This window comes from Melanerpes formicivorus, unplaced genomic scaffold (genome assembly GCF_026170545.1).
Source record: "Melanerpes formicivorus ecotype bairdi unplaced genomic scaffold, bMelFor1.0.p_v2 SCAF_5, whole genome shotgun sequence".
Lineage (NCBI taxonomy): Eukaryota > Metazoa > Chordata > Aves > Piciformes > Picidae > Melanerpes > Melanerpes formicivorus.
In genome coordinates, this window is record NW_027142357.1 from 16,358,559 (window position 1) to 16,383,713 (window position 25,155).

The 25,155-nt window shown below is 38.5% G+C and overlaps 2 protein-coding genes across 7 annotated transcripts in view; one reads left to right on the forward strand and one right to left on the reverse strand.

Moving 5' to 3' along the window:
- The window catches only part of PDE1A (phosphodiesterase 1A), a 219,209-nt gene extending 205,634 nt beyond the window's left edge, over positions 1-13,575 (forward strand). For all 4 annotated transcript variants that reach the window (XM_068138424.1, XM_068138423.1, XM_068138425.1 and 1 more), the window contains 2 exons: positions 5,311-5,586; positions 13,455-13,575. In XM_068138424.1, coding sequence (XP_067994525.1) covers positions 5,311-5,586; positions 13,455-13,531 — 353 coding nt within the window. In that variant the 3' untranslated portion in view covers positions 13,532-13,575. The remainder of the gene's footprint in view (positions 1-5,310; positions 5,587-13,454) is intronic.
- The window catches only part of PPP1R1C (protein phosphatase 1 regulatory inhibitor subunit 1C), an 87,288-nt gene that overhangs the window by 11,375 nt on the left and 50,758 nt on the right, over positions 1-25,155 (reverse strand). The window contains exon 6 of one of the 3 annotated variants that reach the window (XM_068138429.1): positions 22,471-24,688. The exons of the other annotated variants lie outside the window; for them this stretch is intronic. The gene's annotated coding sequence lies outside the window, so the exon portion shown is untranslated. Of the gene's footprint in view, positions 1-22,470; positions 24,689-25,155 lie in introns of those variants that run through there. 3 annotated transcript variants of the gene reach the window in all.

A 25,155-nucleotide genomic window follows, 5' to 3' on the forward strand; every position in this document is an offset into this window, starting at 1 on the left:
TGATTTGGCCCATTGTTCATCTGCAGGGTAATGCAACAGTAGTGTTACTTGTTGTTCCCATTTTATGTTTACGTAACTCTTCTGAATAATTAACTGTTACAGAAGCTGACCAAAGGTTGCATTGTTTGTATGGAAAACGATCAGTGTCCAACCGTGTCTTCAGCACCTTTTGGCAGTGCACTGCACGGCTCAAAGGCATATGTCTGGGATGACTGACTGCATTGGGACAAGCTGAAAAATATGTGAAGCTGAACAAAGCTCTTACACTGTCCTGTGCCTAATTTAAGTAGTAAAAGTATGAAAAATTACAGCTATTCCATCTTTGCAGTAGAGATCAGCCTTTTTTTTTCTTTCTTTCTTTTTTTTTCCTCCTGTGGGCAGCAACTTTGAATAACAAATGTCTCTTCTGAAAGACTTCTGTATGGTACCTGCAGGCCCCCCTCGGGCACTTTCAGTCCTGTGTACTTCCAGTCACAATAACCACAGGGTTCAGTTCCATTTTGTCTGAAAGATTTTCTCTGCAGACTCGCTAATAAGAAGCGAGTAACAGCTGCTGAAATGCAAAAATCTGAGAGTGATGATCTGATAGCATGCTAATGTGATTTAGCAGCCACTAGGAAGGGTGAGTGGTGGGAGGATGTGTGCGACAATCACAGAAACCAACTGACAACTTGGCACGTGAAATCTGCCCTAATGGACCGTTTTAATCTGTTGGAGAAAAATAAATTCAGAGTGCTAAAGAATTTCCATCTAGGACCAGTGAGACTAATTTTTATTGCAGGGCTAAGATGTTTAGGTCATAAGCGGAAAAGTGTTAAGAACAGTGGGAAAAGGAGGATTTTTCACCAGGGTCTGAGGAAGCACAATGAATGGGTTGAGCAAGAAGCAAGAAATGTTTTGTGTTTGCATTATCTGGTAAATCAAAGACTAAGAAATTATAAGGGCAGCTAACAATGGGACCTATTATATATTACCTCAGAGTATACACCAGTGAGCTGGCATATGACAAACTACATGACTTAAAACACCTTTTCCCTCTGGTAGGCTTGAAGCAGTGTGTTCTTCCTCCTATCCCAAAAGTCCAGCATTCAAGCCCCCATGCTTACAGCTAAATATCAAAAGAGAAGTAAAAGGTGGAGGTAGCCCTAACTATGAGACCTTGAACTCACAAATTATTTTTAACCAAATCTTTTAGTAAAAACTTTTGATTGCTAATAGGTAAACTTTCTATACAATGTACTGCTGTGACATCAGGTACCACTAGGTTATGTGGTTTGTAGTGTTTTTATATAGTGTTATATATATATATATATATATATGTTCTATATATATATATATTATATATATATATATATAGTTATATATATATATATATGTGTGATGAAATATACATGATGAATTGAAAGTGGAAAGAATCAGTGTCTAAATAATTCTATGAGTTACTGCAATGTATTCCTGGGTGTGAAGATTGGGAAGTTAAAGAAAACATACCTCCCTGACGAACTCTTAGTAAGCATCATTAATATTGCAAAAGCCAAGTGATATTGTTATTTTAAGACATTACTTTTTTACCTCTGGTTGGCCATGGCAAAGTATGCCCACAGTAGAGGAAGAACTTGCTCTTCCCAGAAGTCTGGTACAGTGTGAGGGGCAGCAGCCTTACCTGCTGCTCTCAGAGGTCCCTGGCAGTTAGTGGCTGGGTGCAGGCAGAGGCTCTGCCATGGTATTTACTACAGTCCTTAATACCCAGCACTGAGCATGAAATGCCATGCCAGCTCTGCTTCTCTTACATTAGTGATATTAATTTAGCAGTGCCTTGCTTGTATTTTAGTTATTTGGTCACTGTTCCAGTCTCAGCCTCTTTTGAAGACTGCTAAATATTTCTGTTTCATAAGGGTGGAAGAACAGCAGAAAGTACAGAAAATGCCAGTTATGATATACAATATAAAGATCCTGTATTATATAGAGTACAATTATTAGGTGCTATGGAAATCATAAATCTAATTTTTTTTTTTTCTAGCGTATATAGCATATTCCAGTAGTACCATCAGAATCCATTACTTTTCCTCTTTGTGGCAGTGGATTTCATAGGGATTGAAGCTGAGTGGAGCAAAGCAAGTCAGAACATGAACACTGTGATGTCATCGTAAAGGATTTTGTACTTGAGGCTTCTCAGTCTCGGAAACAACTACCAGTTACTCCTTCTAGCTGCTATGAGCAAACCCTGCCTACATGGACTAGTTAAAGCTTTTGTCTTGGTTTGAGGCCAGGCAGATCTTCGCTTGCCCTTGAGAGGGGCTGAAGAATGACACTCACACAAATGGATTGTGAAGTGATGGAAAGTTTAAATGGAGAAGCAATTAGTGTTTTATAGAAACTACAAGGCATAGTGACAAGAGTCCCAAAGCATACAGAGTCCCTCATAGCACACCCAAAGCCTCCCAACACTTTCCTTTTCCCCACATGAGGGTATACCCAAGACTCCCCCAGGGCTTTTTCTTCCCCCCTACCCTCCTGCTAGGTAACTTATGTGGCAGTAACAGGAGGTACCCAGCCTAAATTTTCACAGCTTTAAACTACTTTTAAAGCGGGATGGGGATGTAGCTGGCCTTGCCATCAAGAACTCTGGGTGTACTAGCCCAACACTCATAGAGCAGTGTGTTGGCATCTTAGATAAACAGGTCTACCCTTCCCCCTCTCCCCCTCTCCACTTCCCCCCTCAAGGTTGAAAACTATGTACTCAACTCCCTCCCTGAAATATTTATACACCAATGCACACAGTGTGGGCAATAAACAGGAGGAGCTGGATGCCACTGTGATAAAGAGAAACTGATACAGCAGCCATCATGGAAACCTGGTGGGATGACTCCCACAACTGGAGTGCCACAATTGATGGCTACCAACTTTTCAGAAGGGATAGGTGAGGAAGAAGAGGTGTGATCCTGTGATTCTGTGACAGGTTACTTTTCTTTCAAGCTTATTTAAGTGAGAATGTCTTTGAAATTTTATCACCAGGATAGGGTAATCACAGATATGATTATCAGCAAAAAAAAACAACACTAATATTTAGCAACAGTTTTAACTCCAGAGATTTTAAAATTCCACATGATTGTGTCACAGAATTTAAGAGCACACCATTAGCATGTTAATCATAATTTGCCTTTTTAATTTTGGTAGGGAGTGAAGGAAAACAATTTAAGTTTAGAAATTCAAAACAATAATTTTGAGGTTTGCCTATATGAATATTCTGAGACTTGTAACACGAGAATAAAGTGGTCAGCCACTTAGGTACACTAAGAGGAATCTGAATTTTGGTTAAAATTTTCCCAAAACACTATTCTGTGAGAAAAATGCTGGCTGTTCTTATTAGCTTTCAGGTTAAAAATGCACCTTTGATATTGTGAACTGAGTTTTATGTGCAATTATAGTTGGCTTTTGCTTTCTTCAACTTGGTGATCCATCGGAACAGCATCTGAAATATTTTATCTTGGAATTTCCTTGGCTTTTTTTATGAAGTTAAGGAAAATTACTTATAGGTCTGCCATATGGAAACTTGATGGGGTACTTGGTGCCATGGGTTAGCTGTTTGGGTGGGTTGGATTGGTTGATGGGTTGGACGCGATAATCTTGAAGGTCTCTTCCAACCTGGTTTGGTTTATTCTAAATAAAGGTTTATTCTACATATGGCATGTAAATCAGTTTCTTGGGACAACAGCCTAAGGCCTAAGGTAGGTAGATGATACCATGATTGACAGTTGCTTCAATTAACATATCTAGATTGAATATCAGATTTGCTTCAGTTTGCACATACATGTTTTTAATGTCTCCAGCTCAACCACTTCTTTGTAAAAGCTGCATTGAAGCAGTAGAAACAGAGTACCTGCCCAAGTGTCAGATTTGGAGTCCACAACAGGAAGATCTCTAAAGATCATTGAAAACCTGTTGTAACAATTTAGAAATTGCTCAAATTTAAAAGTTCTTCATTTTTCAAAAATATGTTGGAAAGTATAAGAACTGAGAAAGAGAAGGAAAATATTTAGCTATCCCATGCTTCCCCATGCCAGTTTGGGTTTGGAGGTATTCCTTTCTGTTCCACTTTACAAACCAAACTATAGTGCAGGAATAACATTCTTTGGATTTGGAGAAGTGAGGTGGCAGGCACCAAATTCTGACTGTGGTAGAAATGGGCTATCCTTTGCTATATGCAATCACTTTTGATCTGGATTGGCACTAGGCACTTGCAAACAGGGTTTCTGGGAGCTGCCAGTTGAATTCAGTATCTCAATGCTTGGTTTCTTTCCTTAATACAGTGTGCACAACCAAGTTAGAAATATCATACAGCTATTTTGTGCAAGTGTTGTTCACTGCAATCCTTTCTTTTTTAGTTTTTTTAATTGGTAGTCTTTTGTGTCTTCTATAGTAGTATACAGATTCTAAAAGCAGAATTTACAAAACAGAGGTTCTGACAGCAAGTGAAATAGGCCTCCCATGAAGACGGGACAGTTACTTTTTATCAACCTGTTCAACCTCCATCAAAAATTTTCCATTCTCTGTTTTCATCTTCTAGTTTCTCCTGATACCACCTCTGTGCTGCACTGTTCTCTTTTTACTCTGGGCCATTCAATTTGTATTGTTCTCCAGTCTCTGCAATAGACCAAGGAATAGAGCCTTTTGCAAACATTATTTTCTCCTGTAATTTCTATCCCCTAAAGCACAATTTTTCCTTTATTTCTTTCTTCCCATTTTGTACGTGCTACTAGCCATAATGGCAGCTGTACTGGATTGCATGTGTGTAACATTCTATAAATTGTTTCAGCAGAAGATCTTTATTAGCTGACATTTTTGACTTTTCCAGGCTGATAGGCCATCTTCCTTCAAGGTTTCCCTTCAGTTCCGATGCTTTCCCCATCCCCAGCCAGGGATGCTCTCATCCATGCCCTTTCTCTGTTGCAGAACTGATGAGCTCTGCTCCTCCTTGTCCTGTGGTGGTAAACACTACTGCTGGGGGATGTACTTGCAGCATGGGGTCCTCCTGCTCCCATCATTCAGCTTATAGTGTGTCTGATGCTGCTACTTGCTTTGTACTATGGCCAAAAAAAGAGAACAGAATAGAGATCAAATTGTGTTTCAGTTGCAATAGCATAATCGGGAGAAGAATCTAACACATATTAAACACACTAATGCACCTGTTCTCATGCAGAAAGTCGGTGTTCATAATGTTCCCATGAGCAGCTCTGTCTCTAGTCTGAAATCAAGCATTTGTGGCATATCCTTCTTATCTAATTCACGTATTTTGTTCCCTCTTTGTAGAAGAACCTGGGAAAAATGTTGATGAACAGGAAAAAGACCAAAGCAGAAATTCCACAGATGCACAGTTAAAGGAAGAGACAACAAGGATACAAAATGAGAGTAGTCAGGGAAGCGATGGTACAACCTGTCCTCCCAGATCCATCGTCCTACAAGTAGTCTCTTCTGACACTACTCTGAGTGATGAATCCACCTCAGAAAAATGCACTAACTCTGATCCGAACCAGAAAGATCTCACCGATGCCCAGCAAGAAACACAGAATACTGACCCACTGAATGGTAATGCTTCATCACAGAGCACCAGTTAATCTAATGAAGCTGTCCAGGGTGAAACAGCAACAGTGTCTGGTATCTCCTGATCAAACACCGACAGGAACATAAAATATTGAACCAAGGTGTTATATGTACAAGCATCAAATAAAAACTGGTTAGCATAAACAAGTATAATCTTCTTGATAGTAGCAATTTGGTATCTAGTAGGTTCTTAGACTTTTTTTATATATATAAAAAATACCATGACTTTTAGTTGACTTGGAAGAATGACTTTAAACTCATTTTCAGATGCATATTTATAATTAAACAGCAGAATAGAAAATGAGGGAAACTTTCAAAATGAAACTATATAATATTTTATCTTCTAACAGTTTCTTCAGAAGAAATCTTTTCACCATGAGAACAATTAAACATTGGAATAATCTCCCAAGGGGAGTAGTGGATTCCCCTACACCGGAAAGTTTTAAGATTCAGCATGACAGGATGTTGGGCCATCTCATTTCAACTATTAGCTAGAAATGTTGGACCAGACGATCCTTGAAGTTGTTTCCAAGCTGGCATTCTATTATTATTATTCTTTTGCTGCTAAAATGCACTTCCTTTAGTTTAGCCATCTTATATGGTTATTATTTTGTAAACCGTATCTTGTGTACTAAATGTAATGTGAATTTTACAGTTAACCTTAACTAGAGGGAATTTGCTAACTCTAGTAGGCATGTGTCATTCTCTTAATTAGAAAGTTTGGTCTTCTGACTTTCTGAATGTTAGAATAAGCTTTGAGGTATTAGGGTAATAATAATAATCAAGGCATATAATGGCACTCCTTTACCTCACTTCTAATTAAAATGTTAAACTCATTAATGTTTTTATGACAATGAGGCTTGTAATGTTGCACCAGAAGTATGGCATTGCCTGAGCAGCAACATTGAGCTTAGACATGAATATATGATTTGGCATATTTAGAAAAAAATGCTTTTTATGGAGAACTCCCACTTATTCTAGAGTTCTGCATTCCAGCACTCCATGCTTTTATTGTTGACAGTTTTTTTCCATCAGAAATAACAGATGGTTAATTTAGGGTCCTAAATCAAAATATTTACACTAAAATTATTTTCACAGGATTTGAAGTTGTCTGATAACTGACACTTCTGTCTTTTGACATCTATATTTTGTATTAAAGCCCAGCTTGACATTTAAGTGCCTTAGAAATATTTCCCATCTCCTGGATGAGGAACACAGTAGGAAAAGCTGCATCTTTTATCTTTCAAACTATGCAGAAGTCTGTTGTGGTGTAGCTGTCCTTGGGGGTATTTAGATGGCTGATCAACAAAAATGCTGTTAAAGGAGTCACATACAACTCAGCAGGCAGGCAGTATGCTCTGTTGGCTTGTCAGTCTTTACATTCCATCTTTCCTATGAGAACAAATATTTATTATTTTAGAAAAAAACTAATCTCATTAATTTTCTAAGGCAGGGAATTTTCTACAGAATGCCCCGTATTTTAACACTTCAAACTGCAACATTTCTAAAAAGGAGTTGAATTTGTATGCTAGTGTATTGCCAAAAGCAATATGATTTGGCAGCTATCTTTTGTCTTGAACATGGTAAAAAAAGATTTAATAATATGAATTCCACCAATATAGGGATGTTCCTTAACTAGAGATGGCAATATTCAAAAAGTTCAGGTAAATAATGAAATAGAAATAAGAGACAGATTTAATTATTTTGTGGAAATAATTTGTATCGGTACAGCTCTGATCTAAAAACCCAAGATCATACAAAAACATTGCTTAGTTCTCACATCATTTAGGAGATGGTGGGTGGTACTTAAACCATGGACTTACAAGAAGTCATGGAAAAAGGGGAAGTATAACAGGAGACACAACTGCATCAAATGATTAATCACATGGTAAGAATCAGTAAATTATTTTTAAGGCATCTTCAGAGGCTGTGATGAGCCAATACTCTCCTACAGGGATGCCAAATTTACATCTGAGCCATTGTATGTTTTTTGACACTCATCTCTGTTGTTCCTGATTGCCCCAGAAAGCTTTGCTGTAGAAGTACAGGATTCCCTGCTGAAACTAAACATCTGTCCCTGAAAAATCTTAAACTGCTATATAAAGATCTTTGTAAATGATGTGGAACAGAAAGGATTTTTCTCCATACCCTCCTTTACTACAAGCTGTACCTTTTCCTGCTGTCAAGGGCATGTGACAAGTAGAGGCTACTGCTCATGCCATTGATTGAACACCTGCCCAGCCACTGCAGAATTCTGTTCTGAACAGACTTTCAAATTATTTTGAAAACTGTACACTTTGTGAGCAAATGTAGTCATCAGTTCCTGGTGGTGTCGTGAGATATTGTCACAGGAAATTATATTGTCACAATGCTGTTGTCACTGGAAATTCATAGAATGTATATGTTTCCAAGTCTTTAGATCTTGCATTCTGAAGCTGAAGTAATTTTGCATTTTTTTTCAGTCTCATGAACCTTTCATGGATCCCCTTGTAAGTAATTCATAGTCCCTCAAGTCAGGAAACCATGAAATTAATCTGGATTTCTGATTTAAAATATCACCATTTTTTAGTAGAGCACTACAATACAAAGAACAAGGATATTGGTTAAGTGTTCTTTTCAAAGGTATCTGATATTTTAAGGCATTTCTAGTTGTCATTTTATGTGAAACATCTGTCCACTGTATATTCATCTTCTCTAGTGATTGTGTTAGTTTTCCAGCATAGATAAATACCCAGATAAATGGGGAGTTTGGTGAATATTTTGACTGGTTTCTGTAGCATATTAATGTCAGAGTCAAATAATCTCTCACCAGGTTCTTTTAGATATTCCATCGTGAAGGATGCAATGATTAAAATCAAATTCACCTATCTGAAGATAGTTGATGTTACATGGGATTCTGGTTTAGCAGTGATGCAAAATATGTTGAAAACATACAACAATGCAGATTACACTTAGCATGATAGAGCAACTGCAAATCACAGCTCAGCCACAATGCCGATGTGAGTCCCATTACCAGCCTTTAGAATATGCTCAATGTCATGACACTGCATGTCCCCAGTCACCAGTAAGGCATTCACAGGTTGAAGCCAGCTCAAGTCCTTTGTTCTTTTCAAAAATATTTTGCTTGTTGTATATTTTTCATACTCTGTATTGGCTGAGCCATCTTTTTATGCCCTCCATACTGGCTTGGCTAACTCTGGGAGACAGTCACACTCTTCTGAAAAATGCAAGGAAAAACATCAATGCCACTGGTTGATCCCCTCAACTGTAATACAGTCAGTGGTTCCACTCAACTGACATAAGTGCTTATCTTAATCAAAGGCCACTCCACTTTACCTTTGTGTTGAGACTGTCAGTTTTCTTCGCAACAACTCTGGTCAGTCACCTCTTGCATTATCTCCTGAGCTTCCATCGTAGGAGTTTATTGGTCAGTCATGATATCATTTACATTCTGATTTTGTGCCATTAAATTGTTAGATTTGTACTTGATTAACATTTTATTCTTGCATTTTCCCTATTTTCTCAATATTTAAATGTCATAGAAAAATATTATTAATGTTTTATGGTATTTTGAAATTATTTACAGAGGGACTATGTCATCATATTCTTAAAATTTTCCCTCCTAAGGACAGACTAGCCATAGTACTATACAATGAGAAATCTATATTGTTTGAATATTATAATAGTTTAAGTCACCACTGACCATTTCACAAAACATTCTGCTTCTAATAAATAACAGAGGAGCCCTAATATACATTTCTCAACTATGCCATAGGTGATATAAATAAATTACATATGTGGTTATATATGGTCATATATTCTATGAATCTATCCTATTAATCTATGAATCTATCCTTTTAATAAAGAGTCAAATGGTAAAGACAAGGAGCAAAGGGTATAGATTGCTGCTGGGCAGATACGGGCTGGATACCAGAAAAGTTTTGTTCAGCATTTGATCTATTAAACATTGGAATAAACTCCCAAGGGAGGTGGTGGATTCCCCTACATGAGACAGTTTCAAGGCCCAGCTTGACAGGGTGCTGGGCCATCTCATTTAAACTATATTCTTACTCTGGAAGGTTGCACTAGGTGGTCCTTGAGGTCACTCCCAGCCTGGTAATCTATGAATCTATGGTGAGATTTTTCTGTGTCTGCCAATTGAAGAAGTGTACAGCAGGTGTTTGCATTACTGTAATTGTGCAGGGGTCAGGGCAGTAGACTTTTTAAATAACATATAATGAGACTCAGGTTCTAGCTGTTTGAGATTAAATGAATTAGTATAAGGTTTCAGTGGCAGCTCCAAGAACCTCTGCGAAGACTCTGTCACCATTTTAAAGATAACGGAAAAGAAAGGCAATGCAGGTATTTTGCTCTGGAATAGTCTTCAGTGTTCAATACCAAAGGAAAACTCAGGCTAACGTGTCACATTTTTCTTTCTCAGTGATGAAATAATTTAATATTCTTAAAGGACTCCATTAAACTACCATTATTGTTGTCTAAATGTTGATATGTAATATTAGTGGTTTTGCAAGAATTCTCATTGCTGCAGTGTGTGGAAAACCTTGGTCACTGCAGGTAGCAAAGCAGCCCATTTTCTTACTCTCCCTCCCCTCTTTCTCTGTATAAGCAGTGTTGGAGACAGTCAAAGGTGAGTGAGTTATGTATGAAGCAGTAGCACTCTGCACAGAAGGTCGCATCCATGCTTTGCACTTTTGCACCTCTGTTGATAGCCAGCAGATCCAGGTAGGACTCCTTAACCAAGATCAGGTATTTTCAATGGAATATCACTTCAAGCAAGCAGAAGGTAGCATACACATAATATTACATTTCCTCTCTTCTTCCCAAATTAGAGTTATTTGAGTATAAGGAGTACTATACATCTGCCAGGACATTATTAGAACACTCCATGCTATAGTTTCTACCTATGCACTTTCTGTACTTAGAATGAGGCGGCAAAAGGAACGTCCAGAGTTCTTGCTGACTCCTGAGACAGAGACATAAGGATCTGTCCATATTGGGGCTGGGAAAATGAGATGGCAAGTAAGGAGAAAAGAAACACAGGTATGCAGGTTGAAATTTCATATGTTAGCTGCTGTTGTTCTGTGCTTTACAAAAAATGTGGAAAGTTCCGTGCAATTTTCTGTGGGTAAGCAACTGAACTAGATTGGGAGATGATCTTTCTGCAATCTTGGGAACTGACACTGAATGTTTGGCTGTACTATGATGAGGGGATTCCTCATTAGAAAAAAAAAAAAAAAAAAAAGGAAGAGGGGGTGTTTTACCCTTGTATCATATCTCTTTCTAGGTGTAGTTCTCGTGGGCTATTCCATTTTCTCAACAGGAGTAGCTATGCCCTGAGTTCTGGTCATCTCAAGGAGGAACCAGAAGGTGGTTATTATGAGAAGTCCAGTTATGACTGAGTGTCATTTTTCTCCACAGTACCTTTGTCCTTTCAATCATCTCACTTTCCTTTAATTGAATCTTACAAGATTAAGTGGAACTATTATAGAATGATTTTGGTTTAAGTGATGATTTTCCTTTTCTCCTGAGTGATTTATTAGTTAGAACATTAATTTTAAAAACTGCTTATGTTTAATTAAACAATCCCATGTTTCAATGATTTATAAATGCTAATTGGCACACTTTCAACTTTTTACTCATGATGATAGGGGCATTAATGCGTAATATCAAAATATAAAGGAGATAATGAATCTATGCCAAACCAGATTATCGGTAACTTCACTTTAATGACAGTGGTGGACTATCCAGTCACAGCGAATTGTAGAAAGCATTCAATGTCACCAGAAAGCATTCAATATAACAGAAAGCCTCTGGAGGATAACCAGGTTAAACAGCAGTGGACAGATCCACATCAACAGTATGCCAGTTTGATTTATGGCAATTCAAGTGGCATCAAGTTATCATCTGTGCCCTGGTGGCCCTGTGGTGTTCAGCCATGTGTAGAACCCTGAGCACTTGCATAAAGTGGTCACAGATTGCTGAGGTGCTTGAGGTGCACACTGTGTGGATTAACAGAGCAGTAGTTAATCAAGATCTTGGTACTAAGAGAAGGCATCTGTGTACCTGCATGGGATGAGGATGCAGGGAATGTTATACAAAGAGAGCAAATTTAGTGTTTTAAGAATAGAGCTTAAAAGATAACAGCTATTAACAACCAATTCATAGGGCAAAGTTGATTGCATAAAAAAGCTGATGCATTGGCAGGAAGAAGTTTATATATGATTTAGAAGTTAATGTTTTGCTTTTATGAAAATTAAGCATATAAAATGTTTTTAAGGCCTCCAAAAAACCACTTCTGTTCCACTCCTAAACTCTACAAACCACTCTATATCAAGTTTAAAGTTTAAATGTTTAGATCAATATGTTTTACTTTCTCACCTTTCCTCACTGCTCCCCTTTTTTCATTTTATAAATAATAATAATAATGAAGTTTTGTTAAATTCCTCCTAAACAAACTTCAAGCTGCAAGATCTTGAGACATGTTCAAGAGGAGGTGTTCAAGAGGAGATTGGACGTGGCACTTGGTGCCATGGTCTAGTCATGGGGTCTGTGTTGATAGGTTGGACTCGATGATCCTTGAGGTCCTTTCCAACCTAAGTGATACTGTGATACTGTGATGTTTTGTTCTAATTCCTGTTAATCCAATTATGAGACTTCAAAAGTTTTGGAGAACGGGTTGTCTATATTCCACCTAGACTTTTTATGTAAACTAAGGGAGACAGTTAAGACCAGTTCCTGGGGAAGTATGGCCCATCCACTGGTGGCCACATTGCAGAGTGGGATGTACCCACTCTACCACTATTCATGGCAATGAAACAAGGGTAAATTCAGTAGCAATTCTTACTTGATTATAGTGAAGCCATGGTGAATTCTTAACTATTAATTTTCTTCTTTCCTCATTTTCATGAGCTCTCTTTCTCTAATCTGTAAGCCTCTTCTTCAACTCACTATTCTCATTTCAGGTTGTACGTCATCCATTTTCCCTTTCAGCTGCTCATACCTTTGGTTTCTGACTTTCAAAAGCTTTCACTTGCTTGTATTTTTACTTTTATAGTTTTTTATGCTTCTTCCAGCTCATCTTCTCCACTTTTGAGACTTCTGTGCTTTTTCACATTTTCAGTACAACATTATTAACCACTAGTGCAGCCACTCAATCAACTGGTTAAAACTGAGAAGATACTGTATAGTTAGTAAATAACAGTGGAAGTTTCCTACATTATCCCTGTGCCTACTATCTCAGTTTAGAATCTTCTCAGATAAACTCATTCAGTTACTGAAGGAATAGTTTAAGCTACAGTTTAATATGATGATTGTTGGTTTGTTGTACCACCTAGTTTGAAAGCTGCTTGTGTCACTTGGTGTCATTGCTCCCATCTGACTGAATTAGTTGAGTTCTTAGAACTTCACATGGCATCTTTATCTGAGAGAAGCTTACTCCAAAGTTGAAAGCCTATGTTAAAAAGGATTTAAACAGCACTTCTCTGCAGAAAGTGAATTTTGACTTCTAGTAAGCTGGAAGATAAACCAAAACCAAGCTCACTTCATTAACATTTACTTATGTAAATCTCTTCATATATCATCATTTTTGTTTCATACTGTGATCTTTCTCTTTCATTCTATCTTTCACCTTATGGGTAAACCATAGTGATTAGTTAATTCAATCCTATGCTTATTCTGGTGAGAAAACAGTTAAAGCAAGCAGTGACTGAAACCTCATCTTAACTTTAATAAAGTCAAGAGGAAAAGTTCCCATCTGTCTAGGGCTGTGCAGATTCTCTTAATGTGGTTATCTTTCTCACTCAGGTTCCCAATAACATTTGTTTGTCTTCCAGGTGAGCCTAAACATTGTAAGAAGTCAGAAGATATAGTAAAAGGCACTGAGCAGAATGAAGCATTGATACAGAACTAGATTTACTATTTCTTAAAAAGCTTCAGACATTTCAGGCAGGACAGGTAATTTTGTCTTTTCTTTCTTACAATGGGGAAGGGTTTATAACCATAAAGACTCAGTTAGTGTTGTTATTATCTTCTTTCTCTGTTCCTGTTGTGGTTTTCAATAAAATGGGACAGGGTAGCACTTTCTACGGCCTCTTAAAAGCCAATATAAAGAAAGGAAAACAATACTTTTACATGTTGGAATCCTTAATGTCATATTAAATGATCATGCAAAAAAATATCCTCAATTCATTTATATTAAATACTGGAAGTAGTAGCATTAAAATTCTATTGTACATGAACTTTTCATTTGACCTCTTTTTTTTTTTTTTTTTTTTCAGAAGAAAAGAACTCTAGCTGTTCCTACCCTGTACTCTCAGAGGCTGTCATCTGTCAACTTGCTCTTGGATCATCCTGTTTCTGTGGAGAGTGAATGGACAAAATGATCAAACATGTAAAACAGAAAACCCTGAGCTGGTAACTCAGGGCACTTAACAATTTGCAAGATTTCAGTTGTGTTTGTTGTGGCTATTTCCTCCTCTACTCTGCTTTCTTAAACTAGCCAAAATATTTTTTTCAGCCAAAGTTGGCCCTTGCTTTATTGCATCATGGACACCAGACATTTCCAGTTAGCCATGAGACATGTGACAACACAACACTACCATCTGCCCAGGATTGCTGTTAACTTGTCGCTGCTGTTGACATCCAATGGAAATGGAAAGCCAAATGAAATGTTGCTATAGATACTTTCATGCAACCATATTGCATGCAACATCAGTCTTACTTGTTAGCTTCCTTAAAGTATCTAGAGATTAAAAATACGTATACTGTAAAGGCCTGTATGGATGATGACTGCAGTGGCTGCCATATGAAGGAAACTGGTGTTTAACAAATCAGTATTTGAAATATCTCTTCAAAATTAATTAAATAGCATCCAGTATTAAATATTAAAACATTATCAGTCTTATAGTATTTTGTAAGACATCATCAATGGTTTCAGCCCTACCATGCAGTTGCTCCTTTGTAGGGCAGAAGAGACAGTGACAGGAATACATGAACATGACTTCAGCAAAATTTTGTGTTGCTTCTCTGATAGAATGGGTATCAGAACTGGAAGGTGGCACTGAGGCCTTGTGTCATGTTTTGTCTCAGGTGCAAAGATGACAACATGGATCCTGCAAAATCCTTTCTAATAAAAGTTTGTTTTATTAGAAGAAAATAGCTTTCCCTGAGATGCAGCAAAAGCAAACCATACAGGGAGTTACCTCTGCAAGAAGCCTCAGAATGAGCCCTCCAGCCTGAACTGTGCCCAGAAAGAGACTCCATTTTCATCTCTGCTTCTCTTGAGCTTCATGTGGTTCCTCCTGGCTTTTCCAGGTATTACATGCAGCTGCAGAAAACCTAATTTCCCTCTGCTGGAACCTGCCAGGAAGCTTCCATGCTCCCCTCTGTGCAGTGGACATTTGAATGGCTTGGGTCACTGTGCTCCCAATTCCTCTTTTCAGACTCTGTGATTATTACCTCACTGACTTAAAAAATTCTTTATACTCTGCCATGGTCTGCTCTGGAGAGGACTCACTGAGGTGGTTGCACTTGCCTCTATTCAGTGGCTGATGGATGCTTGGGACCTATTCATCTGCTGCTTCAGGGATCTATCCACAGCAGGCATCAGGCTTAAGCTTAACCAAGGGCATGCTTCATCCTGATTGAAGAAGGGATTGTAAATCAGTCACTCTAGGCTGAGGGACCCTTACAATTCTGTACCTGTTGACTGGCTCTTCTCTGACAGTGGAGCAATTGAAATTGAGCTGGGAACAGTGCAACCCAGAGCCCTGGGAAAAGAGCATGCCAAAAGGTAGAATTCCTGTCATTGAACATGTAAGCCATATACATGCTATGTATAAATAGTATGCATAGCTTTAACTTAAGAAATGTATGTGCATATAGGATGTAAAAAGTGCATTTAAATTGTTTTGTGTATCTGGTCCAGGGCTTGGTTTGGCATTAACAAATATCTATACAGTGCAGTTAATGAATGAAATGTTAACAGATTAAATTGTATCATATATGTTACAAGGCAATTGATATTTTTTGCTAACAGGTAAGAATTTATATACTCTCTGATAGTGTTTGACCAAATCATTAGTAACCTGGACCACTCTGTGCACCTTTGCATCCTTCTGGGGAATGTTGAACTATTTTTTTTCCTTTATAATAAAATGTAAACCATCTTATGCCTTCTTATTGTCATTATGACAAGAGAAGAAACATAATGGTCATATCAGACTTTAAAAAAATATTAAATAGCCATATTCTGTGGCAGTGAGAATTCTTCTTGTTTAAAATCTGAGAACTTGGGACCTTATTTCAGCTATGTTGAGTATCTGCAGTTCCAACCGTATCTGAAAAGAATAAAAGATGACCAATATCTTTAAAAACTAGGCCAGTCAGGTATTTCTTTGTTACAGAGTGTTCTATAACATTGTAATTTATTATTCACTGAAACAGAAATTCTGGAACAATCAGAATTTAATGTTTTTATTGTATTTCAGACTTTCAGCATATTTGAACTTGACTTTTTTATTCTGTCTCTATCCCATCATGATTTGTATACTTTGCAGGAATTTTCTCCTGGAAATAAAAGCAGAAATTATAACAGATTCTGCATAGTACTTGGAGCATCCTGTGGGCCTCTCAATGTGCTGTTATTATAGCTGGCACCAAGATCTCCCACCCCAAAAAACTAGAAGGAGCTCCTGTTCTTACAGGAGGAACTCATTGCTTGCAGAACTCATGCATTAATATTGAAATGTGATTTCTGTATAAATAACCCTATTTGCTCATTTGTATTCAGTTTTAATCACCATAGTAGGTGTTACTGAAATAGTCCTTTTTTTTTTTTTTAATGACAGCTGATTTTCTTTCTTTCTTCCTTTAGTCTTAGCTAGATTTTACCTGGACGTGACCCAAAGCTTTGTGTGCTGTTTGGGTGAGGAGAAATATTCTTTGGTGGAGAAGACCAACATAGCCAACACATATTAGTTAAGGCTTTGACCTTGGATGAAATTTATGTTCAAATGGAAGAAAGGCTTCTTGAGAGGGCCTCTCCCTGAACAATAGTTTCTCTCTGAAACCTGTAAGGCTGCGCTACCAAAGCACTGCATGGGGCCATAAGAAATGGTGTTTGTGTATGCATCTCTCCCACAGCATTATGGGCATGTACCCCTGCACTGAGCACACTGAGGAGCAGTTGCTGTAGAATAGCCCTCAAGAGTTTTATTTTGCATTTTTATCTTGAGATATCTGACAGATATATTATGTAATATTGTTATGGGTTATGAACTAGCCGGTATTTTTCTATTTAATCTTCAGCAAGACAATCTACAAGTGTGTATTTTTATTCTGCTGTATTTGTCCGTATTTCCTATGATGATATTCCCAAATAAATCTGATTTGAGGGCAAGGATCATGAAGCTCCTGAGTGTTAGTTGCAAATTTGCTTTCCTGAAGCGTGTTTGCTCTTTTGTGCATGGTTGTCTTTGAAAAGTGGCTGAGCATACATGATTGTTCCCAACCCTTTCACCCACCTGTGACTCCACACTTTTTCCATTAACTGTGCCAGTTTGCCATACAAGCTCACCCGCATCTTAATAGCTCTCTTGAAAACAATTTCTGCAGGCAGGTCTTGCCGCCTTATCTTTTATGCTAAAATAGCCCTCACATGAAGAAATCTATAACCAATTGAATTTTTTGTTTTAATTTATTTGACTCTAAAAAATCCTTAGCATGGGTTGGTGTTGATGGAGTCACTGGGATTGTTCCTGTTAGCAAGAATTCTTCAAGAAGGGTACATCTTTCAGAAGCATCTCCATGTCATGGTGTAAATCTAATCATCCAAGTTCAGTGGAGGAGTAAACAGGGCCCCTTCCTACTCTGGCTGGAAATGAATGGAAAGAATCCCATTGACCTAGATAACAATAAAATCTTAACAAGGAATAGGATGGAAATAAATCAAGACAACTACTTTATATCACATTCTTTGCAGTTCCTTTTTACCAATTGCTGTCCCAGCTGCATGCACAAATGACCTTCTTGTGTTGTACAGATGATAGAAGTCAAACAAGCCACTACTGTGACCAGAATAACTTCAAAATAACAATCAAGATCTCCAGTGGTAAGTGTCTAAAATGTATAGTTTTTAACAGACTATAGAGTTATTACATGAGAAAGAGAAAAGTGTAAGTGCAGCTAACATTCTTCAACAGCAACTTAAAGGGATTTAAATCTACAGTGCCTTAGCAGACAAAGGTTTGTCTGAGAGGGGAGTGCAACCACTTTTGAATCATTCTTTGAAAAATCACATCCTTGAAAAGTGGTATGGAAAAGTGAGTGGAAATTACATCCAATATTTTAAGGAAAAGAAAGTGTTCTCTGTCAAATACACCATGCAAATGTTTAGGCCACTTGCCTGGGATAGTTTACTTTGCTGCTCATTTAATTAATTAATGGGTCTCCAGAGATACCTTTTCCATGTCCCAGGGCAAACATTGAGAAGTTTTATCAAACTGTCAATAACTAAGTAGTCCACCCAGGAATAAAGAAGCAAATGTAACCACAATATTATAAATTTTAAACTCTCTTATAAAATCTGGGATTTTAACTGCTTTGAGCTGAACTTTGCTCAGAAGACTTCCCTTGTGCTTAGGCAAGTCCTTTGCTTATAGACCTTTTGTGGAGAACTGTTGGAGAACTTTCCATTAGCTAAGCTTGGACAGATAATATCTTAACCAAGCATGCTTTTCTGACAAATTACATATTACACAAACTTTAAAGCTGATGAGTTTTACAAACTTTTATCATCCTATACAGATCAGTATTACAAGCCTGAAGTAATATAAAATAGGAAGGGCAGGTCCTGCCTGACCAACCTGATCTCCTTCTATGATCAGGTGACCCGCCTTGTGGATGTGGGGAGGCCTGTGGATGTAGTCTACCTGGACTTCAGCAAGGCCTTTGACACTGTGCCCCATAGCAAACTCCTGGCCAAGCTGTCAGCCCATGGCTTGGATGGGAGCACACTGCACTGGGTTAGGAACTGGCTGGATGGCCGAGCCCAGAGAGTGGTGGTGAACGGTGCCATATCCAGCTGGCGATCAGTCACTAGTGGTGTGCCCCAGGGATCAGTGCTGGGCCCTGTGCTCTTTAACATCTTTATTGATGATCTGGATGAGGGCATTGAGTTGATCATCAGTAAATTTGCAGACGACACCAAGCTGGGGACAGGAGTTGATCTGCTGGAGGGTAGAGAGGCTTTGCAGAGGGACCTCGACAGGCTGGACAGATGGGCAGAGTCCAACGGCATGAGATTTAACGCATCCAAGTGCCGGGTTCTGCACATTGGCCACAACAACCCCATGCAGTGCTACAGGCTGGGGTCAGAGTGGCTGGAGAGCGGCCAGGCAGAGAGGGACCTGGGGGTGCTGGTCAATGGTAGGCTGAACATGAGCCTGCAGTGTGCCCAGGCAGCCAGGAGGGCCAATGGCATCCTGGCCTGCGTCAAGAACAGTGTGGCCAGCAGGAGCAGGGAGGTCGTTCTGCCCCTGTACACTGCACTGGTTAAGCCACACCTTGAGTACTGTGTCCAGTTCTGGGCCCCTCAGTTTAGGAAGGATGTTGACTTGCTGAAGCATGTCCAGAGAAGGGCAACAAAGTTGGTGAGGGATTTGGAACACAAGCCCTATGAGGAGAGGCTGAGGGAGCTGGGGTTGCTTAGCCTGGAGAAGAGGAGACTCAGGGGTGACCTTATTGCTCTCTACAACTACCTGAAGGGGGGTTGTAGACAGGCAGAGGTTGGTCTCTTCTCCCAGGCAACCAGCACCAGAACACGAGGACACAGTCTCAGGCTGCACCAGGGGAGGTTCAGGCTGGAGGTCAGGAGGAAGTTTTACACAGAGAGAGTGATTGCCCATTTGAATGGGCTGCCCGGGGAGGTGGTGGAGTCACCATCACTGGAGGTGTTCAGGAGGAGACTTGACAGGGTGCTTGGTTGTATCGTTTAGTTGATTATGTGGTGTTGGATGATAGGTTGGACGTGATGATCTTGAAGGTCTCTTCCAACCTGGTCTGGTCTATTCTATTCTATTCTATTCTATTCTATTCTATTCTATTCTATTCTATTCTATTCTATTCTATTCTATTCTATTCTATTCTAAAATTATACATAAATAAGGCAGTCAAAATCAAAATGGTAAGTACACTCTGGGCTTTGAGGGGGAAAATGATTAAGCAGAATGTTTTTTAACTTGTGTAGTTGGGAAACTATATCATCCTCATAGAGCACCTAATGCTCCTACAAGCAACACTACTGAACCTGCAAGAAAGACTTTCATTACAATAATTCTTTGTGACTTGTATCATAATACCAGTAGCATGAAAGTATTTTCCATTTATTTGTACAAAGCCTGATATGATTATCTTAATTCAAATTCAGTGAACAAAAGGCTCAAATTTACCTGTGATGCAATTCCATGAAAGCCAATACAGCTAGTGTTGTTATACCAGGAATTAACTTGATAATTGGATAATAATTGGTTGTCTCTTGCTTTCTCTGTATTCAGATGGTTTACTGATTGCTTTCTGCTGTGAAAGGTACTCTGAGGGGCTAATGCTGTATAAAGCACTACTCAACTGTAAGACATCTTCAATTCTTACATTGAAATTGTGCTTCCTTCTCTTTGAAACCTCTCTCTTTTGAGACAGAAATGTCTTTTTCTCACTAGCCACAAATGAACTTCTTTTTTATTGTCTGGCATACTCTAGTAGTTGACAACTAGAGCAAATGGCAGCATATTTGTGTCGAACATTGTTACAAAATGAATGATGCATCTTTATTTAAACATTCCTGTCTGAGAAAGACCCCTGTTCTGTTAGTCACAAGGTGATTTGAGGTAAGGCAGAATTGTGACTACAGCCAAACTAGTTCTGGGGGATAGTGTGCTCTCAAGTAAATGGTAGGTACAGTAGCAGAAGTAGGGAGCTGATATTTCCAGTAAATTAGAGAATAAAAATGGCACAAGCAATTTAAATATTATTTATAATTGACCTTCATGTGTGTTTTTAATATTCAATCTGCTGAGTGTTTAAAAAGGCAATTAAAAGTCCCATATAATGGCAAAACCCTTGATAAATGTAATAAACAAATGACATATTCAAAAGAGAGAATCTATGTCCCATTAGGAGAGAAAAAGAAAGATGAGAGCAACATATGGCAGTATAATTAGCATGATTAGGAAAGCACATCAACAGAATTTATGCTGCAGGGAAAATGTAATAAGAAACCAACACACTTTCCTCACTGCCTTGAAAATTGCAAATATTGCTCTGTGAAAAAGAGAAGATGCAGAAAGGGTCTCTGGCATTTAAAGCTGTAACTTGTGGTCTTCTGTCATTATTAAAGATGCACACAGCCATCTGCAAACCATTTATTTTTTGCAGAGTTCACATTGTCCCATTGCTTTGATTAATAAGGAGCAATATTACACCTCAGCTGCTTTTCAGAAAGATGTTATTTTGGAAACCTAATTAATACTCGTTCCACAGTTAGCTTGAGGTGTTCCTTAGTGCCAGATACTGAGTTCTTATTTGTTTCTCATTATGTGGAGAGTATTGCTTGTCAATGCCAACATTTTTGTTTTGCATTTTGGAATAACCTTTCGACGCTCACACTTCCCACAGCCCTCCCTCCCTTCAGAAGAGCTAATAACACCTGTCATCAATATTTTAACATGCCTGCTATGTCTATTGAAGACAATGTGAGCTATTTACATAGACTATCCTGATCCACAGCAAGTATTCCTGCCATTTTCTGAACAGTGAAGCCACAGAAAAAAGAAAGATTTAGAAACTTGCAATTGAAATCTTAGCTTACCACTATGGGTCAGTATATACTAAGCAAATGAATCATTACAGAATTGAAATGGAATATGTGTGGCCTGGCAGTAGTACAAAATATATTTTTTTCATTCCCTAAAAGCCCAGGTTATTTAATAAACACAACAAAACAAATAATAATAAAACCTCTCTATAGCAGAAATATAGACAGTGAACTTGTAGAAACTCCACCAAGCAACTTTGCTGCAACTGGAAATTAGTAGCAACTTACTAGCCTGACGTTTAGTGAGCTGTACACAAAGATCTTGCTTGAGATTTGCCCACAGTGCTCTTATCTTCACTGGAGGATAAGGGAGAGAATACAACAAAGCATGGGAGGCATTTAGTATCAGTGAATGAAAAGGTCAAATGAAATTGCGCGTCAGAAACCAACAGAACAACTGAGAGTCTTGCTGCAGCTCACCATTGCCTGAGCTGCCTTAAAAAAAAAATAAAATAATAATAATAATAAATAATCAAAAGAAAGAAAGAAAAACTGTGACCCTGAGCACCAATGTAAATGCCATAGGAGAAGGAGGAGCTTTAGGGACAGCATGTTTTAAATATTGCCTTGCATTGTACCCACAATGTTAGGTGACAGATGATGCTTTATGTAGTGCAGGAATAAGATCCCTCATAAAAAACCTGGAGGGGAACCCTGCACTGTACTGGGCACATTTCATTGTATGGTGCCAGCTGCCAGACTCATAAAAAAACAGCCTGTAGCATACAGGAGCCTTACTTGGGTCCATCCCCAACCACCTGCAGCACTGCAGCCTACACAGACTATTTCTGAAAAGGGCTTGGACAGCCACTCAACAGTTTGCCTTGTGGAATAAAATAAATACTCATTTTTAAAGAGGAAAAGCTTCCACCAACCTGGCTTTTGGAATTGTAGTCTGCTAGGGGGAGTGAAACAGACTGGAAATCTCTTCCTTACTGACTGACCTGGACCTTAGACATCATGGGAGTCCCAGGCCTCTGCCTGCAGCCCCACCTCAGAGTTGAGTTGACAGTAGTGTTGAATGTGATTGGTTTGGTTCAATAACACCAGTGTTTCGAGAATTAGTGGTGATTTTTTTCAGTTTATTTTAGTGAGGAGAAATAATGACATGATGAGAAGACAGTGGGGTAGTATTTGAATACTTAAGAGCATCTATGGCAACCTTGAAAAAAAAATGCAAGAAATTAAGTAACTGATATAGCAGAATAAGAAAATATTTTCTGTCCTTTACACATCATATTTCTTCAAAGGAAAGCATGCTGTTGGACAGAACCTGTGGCCATTCTCAAGTAAATTCCTCTGACTTTAGTGGAAATTATGCTTTAGATAGGACTTTTAAATCTTGGCTCTTACTTTGAAACTAAGCATTGTCTGGTTTTGCACCTGGAGAACAAACAATGAATAGCCTCCTATAAGTCAAACTGGGGAGTTTTTTCTGAATAACTTATTACCACTATGTCTCAACAAATCTTCCTGAAGGGAAGAACCTGCCATGAAATGACAAGTGTACCATAAGAAAAAGAAACAAGGTTGTAAAACGCAATGACAAAATGCCTTTAAACTGCTTACATTCATGAGTTAAAGGATACTAGGAGAAGACTGAGATCAGTGTGAGGAAACAGCCTCCTTTCAATTCTGCCAATAACGTTTCCTGCAATCCCTTGACTTTTTGTTTGTTTTAATCCACGTTTTTGGTGACATAAGCATGTTGGGCAATAATGATTGACCACTGACTTCCACAAGGAGATCTGATTAGTTCAAGTGTACCTGTGTGGAGCTCACCATGCTGCGAGACAACCAGAGCCTTCAATTACATGTTAAAGCATATGAGAGGCTTTCCATGTAAGTCTGCTCTTTTCAAATGTCAGAGGCTGTGCTAAACCCCAGAAGAGACCTAGTTTAGTAAGCACACTGCTTTTTCTGAACTTCCTTTCTGATTTTCCCACACCCAGATATTTCTATCATGTGGGATGCACTGACACTCCACTGCAGTGCTTCAGCTCTGCTTCATGACAAGCAATTTCCGCCCCCCGAACTCTGTTGTTTTACTTATTCTTTCCTTATAGCTCCTCTTACTGTACACCTCACAAGTGGAAGATCAGATGAAAAGGGATTTCTTATCTTTTTAAGATAAGAACACTAACCTAAAAATAGCTGAAGTATAAAAAAAAGTGCATCCTGCCTTTGTCCTTCAGATGACATCCCACCAGCAAATGATGTCAGGGTGGATCCATAGTAAAATCTCTGCAATGAGTCCTGTCTGTTTGCCAGAAAGGAGGAGTCTATTCCCACACTCAGACATGCTGCTTGCATAACCTTGGATCAAGAAAGAAAAAGGGTTTGAAAATATAAAACCCAGGTGGAATATTTAGAGATGAGGAGATAATAAGACCAGGGGTTTGTACATGCATCTAAATACTGGCATGGCTGTCCAAGGCTCTTCTCAGACCTTGATGCTTCATCCAGATCATAGCTGTAAAACAGATCTGTTGTCCTCACGTTGCTGCAGTAACAATCCTAGATCTGGTTCTAAGGTGTAATCATCCTCAAGTCCAAAAGTCATCCCGAAATAGGGTGTTCGGTGGTGAATTTTCCAAGTTCTTATCAGGTGTTTTGTGTTACCTTTGAAATGTTGAGATTTCTAAGTGTTTTATACCTTGTCTTGGTATCAGATATGACAAATCACAATTTTTCTCATTTTCCCCTAAGTGTAGACAGTCCTCTACTGAAGTCTGTGGGTACTTATAATCAGCAAAAAGCCATTACTATCAAAAGCACTTTGTTGTCTAGCAACACAGATGGATAGCGTGAGATTAAACACCAATGACTGGTTTACAACTGGGAGTATTGTGGCAATGAGCAACTATGTGGAGAGCATGGTGCTCTACAAAAGCATAGCTCTGGCAATGCTGGGACCAGGGCCCAGCATTTCTTGCTACTGTCCCAGTCTTAACATTCACATTGTTTCTGAAGGGCCATTCCTTTTTTTTTTTTTGTCTTTTTTTTTTTTTTTTTTTTTGGGGGGGTGGTGGTAGTGTTTTGGGGTGGGTTTTTTTTGTTTTTTTGTTGGTTGGTGTTGGTTGGTTGGTTTGGTTTTGGCTCAAAAATCCATCAGTCTTGCAACTGTAGAAACGAGGAGTCTTTCTAATCCTTCTTGTTTGTTCACGCTGAGCTGGAGTCACAGATTCTACAGTGTTTCTACAGAAAATGGCAACAAAGAGGACAGATACAGAGATACAGATGGAGGGCAAAAAGATGGCTCCCAAGTATAAAGAAACAATTGTTGACACATCCTGTTCTCAGCAGATCTTCAGGGAAAGCCTTGAACTAAGGATGAAATCTCCATGCAAGGCGTAGACAAAGGGCTCTTTATTTTCCTACATTTTGTTATTCTTTAAATTTATTTTGTTCTTGCTAGCTCAGCCCTTTAAAGCAGTGGAAAGTTAAACCAAGGGTAAAACTTTGTTTCATAGGCAAAGAGTTAATAATACATTGAATTGGTTTAAAAAATTGTCATTGGTAAAAAAGGAAACAAGTCAAGTGCAGCTTTGAAGAAATACTTTTTTTCTTATTCACCTTATCTCATTTTATGCTATAGAGTTTGTATAGTCTAAGAAATGAAAATGTTGGCATGAACCATGCCAAACTTCTATCAAAACCCCTAG